Below are 16051 nucleotides of genomic sequence, written 5' to 3'. Positions count from 1 at the left end.
GCTGCGATGAGCATATGCTTCCATTATAGACCCGTGCAGCTCGGCTAACAGATGAGTAATACGAGAGAATCTGAAAATTCTTTACAGATCCGCCATTTTTCACTGTACAGCAAGCGGCCAGCTTTGTTAATCAAATATGGAAGATCATCTTACAGAAGAAAAGAAAACGGTGCAAACAGAAAGGGGATGCAACAATGAGTCGGACAAAACTGCAGCTCAGTCATTGAGAAAACCCTTGTGGAGGCTGAGGCTGTGTGAACCACCCAGACAGCAGAGCTCGTTGCTGTCACCATCACCGATGCCGGCAGTGGGGGCGTGGACCCGTGTCGCTCTGCCTGATGCTCATTTCAACTCCCAGCCTCCTATCTTACTCCGCTATCAGACACTTGCCCTGAGAAGGTGGGGGGGGGGGGGGGGGACGACTTTCAAGCAGCCATGTGACGGGAGAAAGTCGGATACAAAAGCAATTCTTGTGAGCCGAGTAAGCCATTCAAAAGCAGACCAAAACAGTGGCTGGATGTGGCAGGTTACAGTGAGCCTCGCAGACATAAATAATCCAGCCGGCCTGATACATGATAATACGTGAATAATAGATGGCGTGACTGCAGTTATGCCTACAGAAGCGCCTTGTGGTGGGCCTTGAGCCCGGCGGAGAGGGAACCCATAAATGGATGACCTAATCTAAAAATGTGTTGCGTATGCCTACATAGAGCAGGTGGGGCTGATCCCGGGTTATTTTCCAGTTTGGTTTTTTTGGAGGTTTTAACCCAGCACCCCCCAGCACCCCCCAACCCACCCCCACCTCTGTACTGCTCGCTAAATAAAAAGAATTAGCTTGAACCTTCCTTACAGAAGTGGGGGGATGGAACAGACTCACTCGCAATTCATTTGGAAGGAAGTGGGGAAAAAATGCATGCGCACACACACACACACAAACACACACACACACTCTCACACACACACTCTCACACACTTGTACACACAAGAGCTGCATTATGATTTTCACGTGTGCGCTGCTGTGGCTATTAGGAAGAAATTTACTGGATCACGCTGGAATGTTCTCATTGAAGTTAATGGTGAAAAGAGAGAGGGGGGGAAGAGAGAGAGAGAGAGAGAGAGAGAGAGAGAGAGAGAGAGAGAGAGAGAGAGAGAGAGAGAGAGAGAGAGAGAGAGAGAGAGAGAGAGAGAGAGAGAGAGCTGTAGAAAGTAATGCTAAGAGTGGAAGAATGTGATCACACGTTAATGAGAAAGAGCGATATGAAAACAGAATGAGAAAGAGAGGGGGGGGGGGAGGGAGGGAGGGAGAGAAAAGATAAAAATGCACCAAAAAACTGAGAGCACTGCAGCTGTGTAATACATCTATAAATAACTGAAATTACAGCCTGCCAGCACTGCAGTGATTTCAATCTCTCCAGCAGCACGGCGTCCCGTGAAAACGCAGAGGACCATTACGGCTGATGAAAAGGTAGAGTGAGCTCCATTTGGGCCGGACACCTTCCCCTTCGCTCACACACCCCCTTGTTTCCACATGTAGCCTGACTCTCCGGTGACTGACAGGCTCAAACTCGTGGAGGACACGCACACACACACACACACACACACACACACACACACACACACACACACACACACACACACACACACACACGCACACACACGCGCACACACACACACACGCACACACACACACACAGGTCATACACTGTACATAAACCGTAGAGCAGTTTTGAGAGCAGCGTTTACGGGAAAAGCGAGACATAGAACAAGGAGACCAGAGGGGGTGGGGAGGGAGAAAACACTGTATGTGAAGTATGCCTTGATAAGGTCTAGCACAAGCAAAGCAAATGTGTATAAAGGGAAGGGGAGGGGTAAAAAAAAAAAAAAAAAAAAGCAGCAATGAGTTCAAGATGGCGGCAGTGCAGCATGAGCCAGTAGCAGAGGAGGTTGTTCAGTTACTGCCGGCCCCTCCTCCTCCTCCTCCTCCTCCCTCCCTCCCTCCCTCCCTCCCTCCCTCCCTCCCAGCTCTGAGAGCAGCTCACTTACCCTTCCTCTTGGCCTCTTCACTGTAGACATGGTGGGTTTTTTTTTTTCCTCTTTGCTCCCCCTCTCCAACCGGCTAACAAAAGCCTTGCCCTTTCGCCGGGGTTTGTTCTCCCTCCGTTGCTCACTCACGTCTTCCTCCAGAAAACACACTCACTCTTTCCCCCTCTTCTACAGTCGTTTTTCTCTCACTCTTTCCTGAGCTGTATGTGAGTCCCCCCCCTCCCCTCCCTCTCTCTTCTCTCTCGCTCCTCGTTTATGCCTCCCCTCCTCCTCCTCCTCCTCCTCTTTCCCGGTCAGCTCTTCTTCCTCAGGCAGTGCAAGAGCGCCGGAGCTGTTCCGTCTCCTCCTCCCCAGCGGGCAGGGCTCAAGAGGAGCGCATGGGAGCTCGCTCTCTCTCTCTCTCTCTCCTCTCCTCTTTCTCTCTCACCCCCGTTTGTCTCTTCACAGGGTGATGAGAGAGCAGCGCTGTTGGCGGTAGAGGAGGTGCGTGGCAGTCCAGGAAGCCGTCATTCTGCCACTGCGTGCTGCTTTCCGCCGTCGTCCGGCTCCCTCACTCTCTCTCTGAGTGTGTGTGTGTGTCAGAGTTGCCTTCCCCTGCCTCCTCTCTCCTCCCCTCTCATTGATTCCTCTTTCCGCCTGCCTCTCGTGTGCGCTCTCCAGTACCTCTCCAAGCCTTCTTATTTCTGTCTCGGTCTTTCCGCTTTTCTCCTCTTGCCGCTCCTCTCCTCGTCCTCCTCGCCAGACGGGATAAGGTAGGCTACTCCTTTCATTACACACACAAAAAAAGGGCTTTTGTGTTTTCTTGCTCTCTTGTTTGCCTAATTGTTTTTTTCTTCCTTTTCCCCCCCACTTATCTTTTTCCTGGTTCTCCCTCGCTGCCCTCCCCTCTCCCTGGCTGAGGCGTGTGTGGCGAGCTCGAGAGTCTGGCAGGCTGAGCGGCGGAAAATGAAAGCACAAAGCAGCAAAATGCATCAGCATGAATATTAGAGATGTCGTTAAAACCCAGACTCGTTTTTCTCTCTCTCTCTCTCTCTCTCTCGCTCTCTCTCTCTCTCTCTCGCTCTCTCTCTGCCCCTCTCTCACTTATTCACTCACTCTCTCACTCTCTCTCTCTTTGTAAGGAAGTAGGCCAGCAGATGGTGCTAGCAGTTATTACATTAACTTTCACGACTTAACCCCCAAAGTACTGGTTTTCTCCCACGCCACAGATTGTCAACATCGTGGCTTTTTCTGTCCTCATGCTGGTTGCTGCCAGTGACGAGACGGTTTATTCGCGGCGCTTTTTAACACAAAGAATGAGAAGAACACACAATTTGACTCATTCCCAAAGGCTAAAAATACACAAACATGAAAAGTTCCAGTTGGTAAACTCAGTGATAAGAAATAAACACGGCAGAGTGCCAAGTCCCTCTGCCTATCGGGCACACATTGTCTCCACAGGAGCGATCGGCCACTTCTGTGGGGTCAAGGTCGGGTCACTCTGCCATGACTCTTGGAGACAAAAGAAACCGAGCGAAGAAGCTGGGATGTGTCCAACACAAGACATTCTTCTCTTCTCATGAGCCAGACAGTGAGAAGTCTTTTCAGAGAACTCCTGACAGAGAGATCAGGGGCCATGTGCTCGGGCTGGCACATGGGATTGGGAATTATTCAGACACAGGGCTGGCTTAGAGCCAGGTACAGTACTCGGGACTACTGGGTCAGGCCTGAGTTACTGACAGATAGCCTATCAGCTTTTTTTTTTTTTTGTTTTGCAGCCTGTAGTTACTGTGCAAAATCTGCTGAACAGACACCTTTTCCGCCCAATTCACTTCTCATGTTCCAGCCCACCTCAGTGTGAGCAGGGTTCTAATTTTGATGCAATGTCCCTGACAAGCTGTTGTAATGGCGAGAGTGACGACAACTTTGAAAAGTAGAGCACAAAATGGCTGTTTATGACTTAGATGGGGTTTTAAAAAAACACAATGCCTCAGAGCAGACGTCATTACCACCACAACAAGTCAGAAAATATGGAATATTCTTACGTACAACTACAACTAACCAGGATTTGCACGGATTTGAGTAAACATGAAATAGTTTCTCTCTGCTTTTATAACCTCCAGGCAGGGAGTTTTTTTTTTTTTTTTTAAAGAGATGCATGTCCCATATAATGTTACTTTTTATAACCTGCGATAGAGCTCCATCCTCAGTCCTCTCACTATGCTACTGGTGAGTTTCTTCGAGTATGGTGTGAAATATGTGGGTGAATGTGTGTAGGTTACGGACAATATGCCTTTCCATTGCATGTTATGCAGATAAGCGAAATAAAATTTGGTGTAACTACCCGAATGGGAACGGCGTGGCCTGCCTGGGAGATCTCTCAGCACCTCCCTGTGGTTCGTCTTGTTTTACATGCGACAGCCTTGCATCTCCTGCGCACAGACAGTGTTCGCTGCCATGTGAGCAGAGCGATGGCTGTCCTCTCCAAGTGTTTGCAGCAGCAGCAGGCATCAGATCAACCAGACAAGCCAGGCCTTGGAGTTTGGACTTTAAAACAGACTGCATGCTAACTGGGAGCTGAGCAACAACCGTCCTCTCCAAGCTAAACAAATCCTTTGTCAGATAATGCCCACTAGGGTACAGTCCTGGGGGGGGGGGGGGGGGGGGTAGAACCAGTCATCTACACTCTCACACATCCACGCTGCCATTGGAGTCAAGTCAAAGCTTTATTAAATAAAGAAAAAAAAATGTTTCCTTGCGCATCCACCATATTGAACTGTCACAGTTGAAATGAAAACAACACTGAGCCATCCATTATTGTATCTGCCAGGGGTGAGTGGACTTATATTGTACTTGGCATCCTGCTTGACGGGAGATGACAGACCTGTACGGAGTCTGAATAACATTTAGTTCAACTGAGACTTCTTAGCCCAAAAGTGGCTGTTAGTGATGCTAAAACACTTTCTCTTGTTTGTGTGAAAACAAAGATTGGGGATAAAAAGAAAATCCAAAGAAAAGAGAATATCAGTCTCCAATGTACACATGCTTCAACGGTCACATGGCATGAAGCCACGAGCTCCTTGGCAACGAGACGGTTAATATGCAAACAACCCTGGCAGCTCCGTATGAGGGGGAGTGGCTTCTGTCTAGGACACATGAGGGAGGAGAGACGAGAGAGGAGGGGAGGGGAGGAGCAGAGCTGGTGAAAGGAAGCGGATAGAGAGAAGAAAAAAAACGTGTGTGTGTGTGTGTGTGTGTGTGTGTGTGTGTGTGTGTGTGTGTGTGTGTGTGTGTGTGTGTGTGTGTGTGTGTGTGTGTGTGTGTGTGTGTGTGTGTGTGTGTGAGAGGTGGGCTGGCTGCAGAGGCACAGGTGCCTGTCTGTGAGCACTCCATTACTTCCTCATCAAAGGCGCCGTATTAGTGAGCCACTGCTCTCATTTCGTTCCCGCGCCACCGTGAGTCTCCACTAACTCACCATTAGGGAAATGAGAGCTGAGAGCTCGCGGTGTGCCGACTGAGAATGACAAGATGGCTCGCAACCGCCGGGGCTTCGGCGCCTGCAGCAAGCTGCCGCTCTTCAAATCCTTCGCCAGCTGGGACATAATGGCACCTGATGTTGATGACATTTCCCCCGGTGCAGCGAATGGCAAAGAAAGGCTGTTTGATCCATTCGCCATCGGCCGAGACGCCATGTTTGATCTGATTATTGGTTATTTCAGCCCTGAACTTTGACAGTTATAAAAACAATCTAATTCAGACTGTGCAGGTGGACAAACCCGCTGTCCTGACCTAAAGCAAGACCAAGGACATCAGTTCTGTTGGTGGACTTCAGTACTTTGGGTTATGTTGCAAGTCTTCTCTATGCTATTTATGTTCGTTGAAGCTATTAGATGACTGACACGTTGAATTATGTCATGGTTTTAACTCGATGGTCAGGGCTTTCTTTATTTCCTCCTTTCTTCCATCCATTCATCTATCACCAGCTGGTCTTTCTTCCTTTCAATAAGTTTGTATGAAACACTTACAAAGTTCATTTCATATGACACTTTAAGCTTTGATTTTCAACATAAGACAGGCAGCTGCAACATTTGATCACTATTAAATGCCCAGTCGAACCAAACCTAAGTGACTTTATTATGAATGTATTTTGGGGGGTAAAAATTTTAAATAGGAACTGGACAATACCACGGTGTAGAAACTTGTCTTTAAGGCCAGTATAACATGAAGGCATTTCCCAAGTGGCATTGGTTCTTTGGTTCTTAAGTGTTTGTATATGAAAATGTGCTTTCTAATAAAGGTTTAAGTGTAAAAAAGGGAAATCTTTAAGAGTGGGCATGTTCCATATTAGAGTGTGATTTAATCGTGCTTTATGTTCCACCTCTGTTCAAAGCTGTAATCTGAAGCTTTTACTGTAGTTATTAAAGAGAAGGCAAACGTGAAGATTGACATATCCAAAATTCAGATAGAGGATGAAGCAAATACGGTTACTTTGAGATCGCAGAATAACTTAACTTCATGTTCAATGGTGAATTTAAAAAATGTATGTCTTATTTCATAGGAACTTTAACAAACAACTTGCTCACTGACTTGTACTTTCAATTGGCTTTTGACTTGTGTTGTTTTTGAGCTGGCTTGGACTCAAAATACAGGAAATACTACTTTGACATGTAAAAGTTGGGAAAACAACTGCTGTAATGAAAAACAGTTGCTCCACACGTCATCATGAAAATCAAAAGATCACACAGATAAACTGCAATCAGAGACGGTATCACTTTTTCAAAGAGTGGATAAAAATCAAAACACATTTTCAAACACTGAGGGGAGTAAGAACACTGATGCTCAAATGAATAGATTACTATTCTCTTAAAGCAGAGCAAGCAGCGTCTCCCACAGGATTGATTGATTTGATTCGGTTTGTCAAATATTTGAGCAATTACTGCAAACGTTCGTAAATTATCAAATTAGTATAAACACGCATCTTTCTAATCTGTGCATAAAAATTGAAACGCATCAAAAAGCACAACAAACTCCTCTGATCAACGACTGCATGATTGACTCTGATTTGTTCACACAGTCACGCTGGCAGATGCTCTTTTCCACAACTATGCCTCACTTAAATGATATTTTAATAACATGTGCGGAGAGGCTTCTTCACTTTCACCCTCAACCTTGACTTCACCTTTTCCTGACGTTTCACACTTCACTGAAAACATTGTCGTGGTGTTGTTTACTGAAGATACACTTTGCCTAGGGGGTTTTCTCACACAAATAAAACCATCGAAGGCACCTTGTCAACCGTCATCAGACGTCACGGCGACGCAGAACGCACTGAATAGTTGTGTGTGCGTGTGTGTGCGCGTGTGTGTGTGTGTGCGTGTGCGTGTGTGTGTGTGTGTGGGTGGTGGCGGGTGGAAAAAGAATGGGCCTCGCTAATTGGGCCTCCGGCTAAAGACCACTTTGGAGGCAGACTTGGAGTGTGAGGCAGCGGCGAAGTTGATAAATGAAAGGAGACAGGATGCAAAGCAATGCTTCCCCAACCAATTAAATACAGCGCCACGCATTAATGAGCCTTTATTCAGGGTCAAGAGTGAGAGGGGCTGAGCCGTGCATGCTGCTCTCTGACTGAAGTACAACTGTGCTCGGATATAGGAGAGAAAATTCAACTTCTAGTTGGAAAATAAGAGTCTGATCCTAATTTTCACAAAGCAGCCTTCGTGACTGGCCAGTGACACTCAGAAGGCTGAGTATTTCTGAGTGAACTGACCTCATATAGGCCCAAACACGAGGGATAGGCTGATTTATAACCCATTCACAGTGATCATTAATAGGACCAGTTCAATGGCCTTTCAGTAATAATCCCCATTCACTAAATATCAACAATACAGTAACCAAATTGTGTTTTATAGGCAAGCGAAAGAAGAAGCATCTGTAAAATATCCTTTAATTGATCAAATACAAATTAAATGTTTTGGTTTTTTATTTAAAACATTTGATCCTTAAAGATATAAAAATCTAAGTGTTTTAATTTTACCATACACAAGAGGTGAGCAGGGCTTTTGCAAAGTTAGACTATTTCGAGGGCTAAAAACTAAAAGTAAAAGTGCAGAGCAGCATCCAAGCTACGACAGAGACAGAGGAGTGACGATATCGAGTAAAGCCCTTCATGTTCCCTCAAATCTCAGTATTTGTCAACCAAATGGTTCGACACTTTCTGCCAACAAAATGTATTTACAGCACCAAATGGAAACGCAAATTATAATCCAAACAACAATACAAAGGAGAAGAGCATCACTGGCCACAAAGCCGAACAACTTCGCTGAATGAAACTCTGCACCAGATCAGCAAACTAAGGAAAATAATTTGATGTTGTGCAGGCGTTTTGTTAAAATATCTAATTATTCTAAAGGCATGTCAATATACTGTCTGATATCCTTTGCCATGTGAAGAAGGAAGCTACTAATTTCTTCCTGCCCATCGTCCCTTTTTGAATCCATTAAATCAAAATATATAACGCCATACACACCTTCATGCTGCCGCAGGTAAATGGGACTGTTTAACGAGCTCAAAAGAACAAGTGCGCAAAGTCCACCTCTGACCGCTGCATCGGCCTGAGAAAACACTGCCCGCAGACGGTTTCTCATCCATGTGTGCTGCTGCACATTTCATGTGTCTGAGTGAGATGGTGAACACACACGCATAGCTCACAGTACTATGACTTTAAAGAACAGCAGAAACAGCCGGGATGGCTCCCTGCAAGCACAGCGATTTTTCCACCGCGGATTCAGTCGAGTCAAAAAAGGTTTGTGAGTGAGGAGCGATCCATGTGGAGTCTGGCAGCCGCAGGACACCATAGACTGACTCACCCGGCTAGGACAGAAGTGAACACTAGGGGGTGACTGTGAGGAGGCAGAGCAGAGAAATGTGTCCATAACCACCTTCATATCTGGACCAATTCAGTGAAAATCCAAGGGTGTTTTTATAGACTTCTCAAATCAGACATTCACATTTATTTCTCCTTTTTTTTTCGTTTGTTAGATTTAATTGTGGTGCCTCTGCCATCCTGGCCAGGGCTCCCTTGAAAAATAGATCTTTTAAACTAAATTAGGACTCACCAAAACAAAACAAAACAAAACAAAACAAAACAAAACAAAACAAAACAAAATAAAATAAAATAAAATAAAATAAAATAAAATAAAATAAAATAAAATAAAATAAAATAAAATAAAATAAAATAAAATAAAATAAAATAAAATAAAATAAAATAAAATAAAATAAAATAAAATAAAATAAAATAAAATAAAAAATAAACAATCAGGATTGTGAACTCATTCCACAGATTTCCGACAGAATTTTCTACCCTTAAACTAGTGTGACTAAACAAATTTTCATTTGCACTTTTTTCCTTCATTCAGTGATGCGTTAAAAGAACTAAAGCACTGCTTGTCTTTCAGCACCATTAAAATAAATTTCAGCCTTTACGAATGCCCTCAAAAACTTTCTCTGAAATTATGAACTCTTTTAAATCCTACATAAACCAAAAAAAAAGACCACAAAGACAAGCACAGCTATTCCAACTGATTGCATAAAAACAGTGACGTGGGTTTGTGGGTAGCATGGCATACAGAGTATAAACGTGGCCTGGCTCTGTGTCAATCAGTCCCAAACACTGAGAAAAGCAGGGAGTGAATCTAAGTAGGGCATCTGCCCTTCTTGCATCTTTGAGTGTCAGCTCCAAGGCCGGTCGCTCAGCAAGATTTAAGATGATATTTTAAGGGCTTGCGCTGCGCACACGCGCCACTGAGCATGAGTCAAAGTGAAAGCAGGAGGCCATCACCCCCAAAGACAGACACCTTTCAAAATGAACAGCTGACTCACACATTTAACAGATCCATTGTGGATACTTTTTCTTTTTCACTACTCTGAATGTAGGCTTCTTTTGTGGTCAGTATAACCTTAGTGCAGCTGCATCGTGACATTGACAACCTGCAGGTCCTTTAGGTTGAACTGCTACAAAACATCAGGAGCTGAATGTCAGATTCATGCAGAGACGACCGCCTTCCCGGAAATGCTGCTGCTGCTGCAGCTGCTGGAAAAGGTCTCGTGGACCTTCATATATAATTGCAGTTCACATGTTGAATTTTCTTGGCTTCCATTGAAGATGCTCACATTCAACAGGGAAGAAAAAACTGACACGTGGTCAGATAATCAAATTAAAAAAGAAAAAGAAAAAGAAAAGTGAAGCGTCCTCAGTATGTCTGCCTTTTAACTGTGGTTGTACTGAGTAATGATGAGGCGCTCTCTGAATCAGAGACGGCACAGCGGGTCAGACACCAAGCAGTGAAGTGAAGCTGAACTGAGCAAAACAAGCAAGCCGGATGATGCCATTCATTAATGGGAACATCGGTGCAAACTGAAGAGTGGAGCTGAGAGGAGGTCCCTGAGGATGCAAGAGAGAGAGAGTCAGACAGAGACGGGGAGAGAGAGAGGGAGAGGGGGTGGGGTGGGGGTGGGGGGTTGTTTCAGCAAGGGGCATACTGCCAGACCTTTACAACTCCTTCATTATTGAAGCAGTGCAAAGGGAGAAGAGGGCTGCGTACAGAGGAACACACAGAAAGGCAACTCCGCACATCCGCACACAAGCAAGACAGCGCGGGTGCAGAGTCGACCTGCAGCCATCAGGATATGATGAAGTAAGGATTTTTTTTTTTTATCCCCCCTGCTCTGATTTCCACATCCTGCTCTGTGTGGGGTGGATGTCTGTGGCGCAAATCTCAGCGCCAATGGTAGAGGCCGGATCTTGTGCTCCTTTTTTCCTCCCTTCAAGCACAAAGAAAGTGTCAAATGAACTGAATCAAACCCATAATATCTCCTTTATATGAAAGAAATAAAAAAATAAAATAAAATAAAAACCTAAAACCAATCCTGGGCCACAGGTGGCTGGAGCCAAACCGGCTTCGGGTTAAGTCAGGTGACAAGCAGCAAGGGTCACCAGTCCATCTCAAGGCAAACACAGGATAGTCTCACCGAGGAGGCAAGAGCCCATAATCTCTACACCAGAACATTATGCAGCCTGAGCATGCAATATATATCTTTAATACATAAGTATTAATCACATACAACAGGGCAAAGCACATGAAACACATGTGACCGTCGTTCAATGTAATTAACCCATGTGGATTATTAAAGATACTGCAAAAACACCCAAAACATAATACAGCTTTCGCAATGGACTTTATTCTCAATTTATTCGATTACATAAATAAATCACAACTAGCCACTGCCCTTCACTGATGGACCCTTGTGCCAGGAGTCAGAACATCACATTAACTGTGGTTACAATCGTTTCATGTCAGACAGCGAGCCAGTGGGAGCAGTCCTGGTTGCTTCATTATAAAGCTGTCCCAAGCATGCCACAGTGTAGAGGATTAATTTTTAAGCAAATAACTAAATATCAACCCACATGTGTCACTATGACAGCACCATCCTGTTTACAGCATAGTGATACGCATAGATCTGAAAAAGAGGAACCGAAATTAAAATATGTAAGTGAAAAGTGCATGCTGGGTGTGTTTTTGAGGGACGTCATTGGATTCCAAAAATATACAAATCAGCGCAAACAAAGTTTGAGTGAATCAATAACAATGTCCTCTAAAATTGACGCTTATAAAAATGACAACGAAACACTCCACGCCACTTTGGACATCAGCAACCATGGCGACTAGATAATGACTTCCTTCTGACAAAAACCTGTTTGCTGAATTGACAAATCAGTAACCAGTGAGCCAACTGTCATCTTAGAACAGTGTAACCAACATTCATAAGTCAGAAAACTGTGAACATGGGGGGGGGGGGGGTAAAACTGAGCGCAAATTCGCAAGCTGTGACCAGTTTTACTTTGGTTGACTTCATTCGACTTTGACTTGATATGAGGATGTTTTGTTCCAAAGTAGGTGACACTTCCTTTCTCAGCGAGGCTCCCAACATTGTGTCAAGTGTAAACACAAGGACAATAAGGTCGAAAGACTTTGTTGTCTCTTGTCATTCCTGTGCTGTGCCCTACACTTCGCTGACATACAAGCGATTTTCATGCGGGCTTCCTTAAATTGAGTATTTCACAACGCGTGCCCGCCGGCCTGCCTGGGTGCCAGTCAAAGGTTAGCAAAAGTTCAAGGGGGGAGTCCCGTGTCACCACCACCCAAAAACCTTTACAGTCTAGTCACACACACAAACACACAGAGACACACAAAAAAAAAAAACTCCACATTTGACCGCTGGGCAAACACTCACCCACCCATCACCCGAGAGAAATATTCAAAGCCATTTAATCCCTGGGGAAGGAGGCAATAGAGAGTAGGACGCAGAGGAGAGCTGTATGAAAAGAGCATACTTTAAATTCAGACCTACTGTGCAGTTGGGGCTGGCAGCATTCCCACATGCTCCTGACACGCTCAATCCAAGTACAACTCCCTCCTCCCTTTCTGCTCCCTGCTCCTCCCCACCCCGCAACACACCTCCCCACCACCACCACCACCTCCTCCTCCTCCTCCTCCTCCACTCGGCCCTCCCCTTCCGCCCACAGCAGAGACCGCCTGACTTCCTGTTTACCTCTGACCCTTACTTATCCCCCGCCCCCGCCCTGTTCTGGCAGGCCTCCAACAGACAGGACGATCAGGGTTGGGTGAAGCACACCGAGCGCTTCACAGAGTGAGACACACACACACACACACACACACACACACACACACTCACACACACACTCACACACACACACACACACACACACACACACACGCACACACGGGGAGAGGGGAGGGTGAGCCGTGCATGGATGTTGGGGGAGGTGATCCGAGAAAGTATGTGAATGACAGCCTATCACCATGTGGCCGCAGAAGCAGCAGGTTTCCCCGGGGTGTGAGTGTGTGCTCGAGTTCCTGCATTTGTATGTGCGTGTGGTGCATGTGGGTGGTGGGGTGAGGGCCAGGGCGCTGAATGGTGTCGAGTTTCAGGGCTGATTATGGCACTGCCTGCCCAGTCTAGTTGGCCAGTCGGCTCAAGAGTTACATAAAGCCCGGAGAGGTCAGGAAAGCAACAGAAGCGAGCGTGTCACATGCAGAAAACGCCGCCCTGGCTCCGCTCGCTGCGAGGCCTCGCGGGGCCTCCGAGGCCAAGACTCGGCAGCGTCAGGGAACACAAGCCCGTCGGATAATACATCCAAAGCAGCGATGCAGACAGGCAGCAGGGAGGCACCTGCTCAGCGTCACTACCGAGGGGGCCTCCGGTGGCTACAGCAACCCAGGCCATCAGTATCCATCAGTCTCCACCTCCATCTCTTTTCTGTTGTGCTCAGCACGGGAGCCGCTGGCACTCGTTTATTAGGCTCCTCCGGTGTGACTGAAATTAAACGCTTAGCAGCAGGGTGAAAAAAAATTAAAGGCTAATTCAACTATGGTGTCAAGCCACATGTATACACATGATGACAAAGCACGCATTAGTCACAAGAGTGAAATTAACTGATGTTTATAATGTGTGAAGCATCTGACTTCAAAGAAAAGAAACGCTTAACAGTCACCTGGAAAACTGGCATTTAAGTCTTATTTCTCTTATTTTTAGGAGTGAGAAATCACAAAACACTAATTTATATTACTATATCTTAGACTTGAAGGTGAACAAATAATGCAGTTTATAGCCTTTGCCAACGCAAAATGTTTGTTTTTTGTTGCGTGTATTTATTGGTATGTATGTATGTATGTATGTATGTATGTAACCAACTTTTCACAATACTACTCACTCAAAATTAGGGCTGGGCAAAAAATTTATTTAATCGATTTACCGAATTTGTAGCTAAAAATTGTTTTTATTTAGCAAATTTGAGTTCCCCCCCCAGTTTTTCGACATTTATAGTGTTCCATTCTACCATTCCTTGTGGGTTTCCATAGTTGCTGTTGCACTTTTGCCTAAACCTGGGTTAAAGCTTGAATTTGAAGAATGACTGAGCCTCATGTACTTGTATTTTCAGATTGTTTATATGCATTTTAACTCTGAAGACAATCACAGCAATAAAGTTGCACCTTTGACAATATATCTGATGTCTGCTGTAATTTTTAAGTGCATTGAGAAAAAAAAATCAAAAATCCAAATCTTTTTTGTTTTTTGGGCCAAATCGCCCAGCCCTACACAAAATGCACGAAATCTTCAGAGATGATTTATCATCATCCAAGGACCAAGGATTAGATTTCGGGATGCTAACGGCTAACCATTTCCAAATAAATCCCCAAAAGTTATCATCGATATGAGCTACTGGCTATAATGCCAGTAACGCTAACTCGGTTCCACAAACGAAGGTTTACGCTCTACCGAGTGTAGTTCTATTTTATATAGTCTCAATTTTTTTACAGAAACAAGATGACATGCTGGTTTTACACAGAATAGGCTATTTTGTGTGTAAGAGCATTCACACACTAAAGGCCAAAGGTCACAATGGAGCCCGTCTCTAACAAAAAGATTGTTTGTGTCTATTATTGACACAATTGCTTTCAGTTTTTTCTTATTATACGGTTTAAAATAATTTTGAGATGCATGTCAAAGGATTTGAAAAATTGAAAGTTTCAACAGTAAAATGTCCACACATGTTACCTGTCACACATGAATGGCAATATTTCAATCCTTTTAAAGTCTTATTCTTCGTACATTTCACTTATAAGAGTCTTCACAGTAAAAAGGAAATCGGTGTGGCCAGCAACTTCTTTTCATTTGAATGCTTTGTGATCAAATACATTTAACGTTCTGCTGCCCCGCAAGGCTTGTTATTCCTTTTCTTTACGACACATAGGGCTCGATTTAATTTGCATCCCTATGAAATATAGCTCGGCTTACTTTGAATCACGACACATCAGGATGAACTATCCAACATAAATCAAATGGCATCTTACAATTTCTCAGATCAGTTCTTTCGACAAACTGAGGTGGATATTGGCCAAAACACAGTGTTTTGGAGAACACCTTGTAATAAAGGTTTAGTAAAGAGACTACTGCGCCGTGGCGATATCACATGAACATGGCAAAGTGAAGTATTTAGATTTGTTTCTAGTACAGATAAACCATACCTGTCTTTATACTAAACTGTTTAATAAAAAGTTATTGCTTCGCTACAAAACATCCTCTGCTTGGTCCATCTGACGGGTCAAATTATTGTAAGCAGTATAAATATGCAAATCGAAAATCTTTCTTTTTTTAATATTGCTTTTGAAGAAATATAATTGACAATAATATTGACTGTTAATATAAATTTGTTGTCAGTTCATGATAATGACTGTTGAGTTATATGTTCTTAATTTGTACTCTCAATAAATTCGACTTCTTCCTACCCCTTTTCAGGCATGTCAATTAGATATTGTATGCATGTATGTATGTATGTACATGTGTGTGTACGTATGCGTGTGTGTATGTATGTGTGGTTACAGTCAAATATAGATTACAGTGTGAATATATTTTTATAAAATACAAATTTATTTATTTATATTATCAATGTATCAATGAGGGTTTATATATGGATATATATACTGTATATGTATGTACACTTGAACTGTCACATGCTTGCAAAAAATGTATATATATATGAAAATAAAAAAAAAGAATCTCCTTGTTGAAATTCCTTTTCCACATTGACCCATCCTGTTTCTACAGTTCAGAGGTGTGGCCACCATGCGGCGCTGCAGAGGGCTGATGTAGGTCAAACCAAAGGGTGCAAACTTTCGATCCCAAGTCTGCCTCGCTAACCTCTAAGCCACCACTGCCCACAACAAAGGATTGGGCTCATTTGGAATTTGAACCCGGGACCTCGCTCACCCAAAGCGAGAATCATCATACCTCAAGACCAATGAGGCAAAAGTATTTGATTAATTACAAATGCATTTTTACTCATTTCAACCTGGTGTAGTGGTTTAGCACTTTAGCCTCGCAGAGAGAATGTTGTGGATTTGAGCTCTGGATCGGGCCTTTCTTGGTGTGAAAGTGCAAACACACACACCAA

At 44.2% G+C, this 16051-nt stretch overlaps 1 protein-coding gene across 4 annotated transcripts in view; it reads right to left on the bottom strand.

Moving 5' to 3' along the window:
* Nucleotides 1-16051, bottom strand: part of chd9 (chromodomain helicase DNA binding protein 9) — a 78502-nt gene that overhangs the window by 49524 nt on the left and 12927 nt on the right. Inside the window, exon 1 of one of the 4 annotated variants that reach the window (XM_080493443.1) lies at nucleotides 2044-3110. The exons of the other annotated variants lie outside the window; for them this stretch is intronic. Within the exon in view, the coding sequence (XP_080349569.1) occupies nucleotides 2044-2073 (30 nt within the window). The 5' untranslated portion in view covers nucleotides 2074-3110. Of the gene's footprint in view, nucleotides 1-2043; nucleotides 3111-16051 lie in introns of those variants that run through there. 4 annotated transcript variants of the gene reach the window in all.

The sequence above is a fragment of the Lipophrys pholis genome (assembly GCF_963383615.2).
Source record: "Lipophrys pholis genome assembly, chromosome: 2".
NCBI lineage: Eukaryota > Metazoa > Chordata > Actinopteri > Blenniiformes > Blenniidae > Lipophrys > Lipophrys pholis.
Note: the sequence above shows the minus strand (reverse complement) of the source record. Positions and strands in the feature narration are given on the sequence as shown.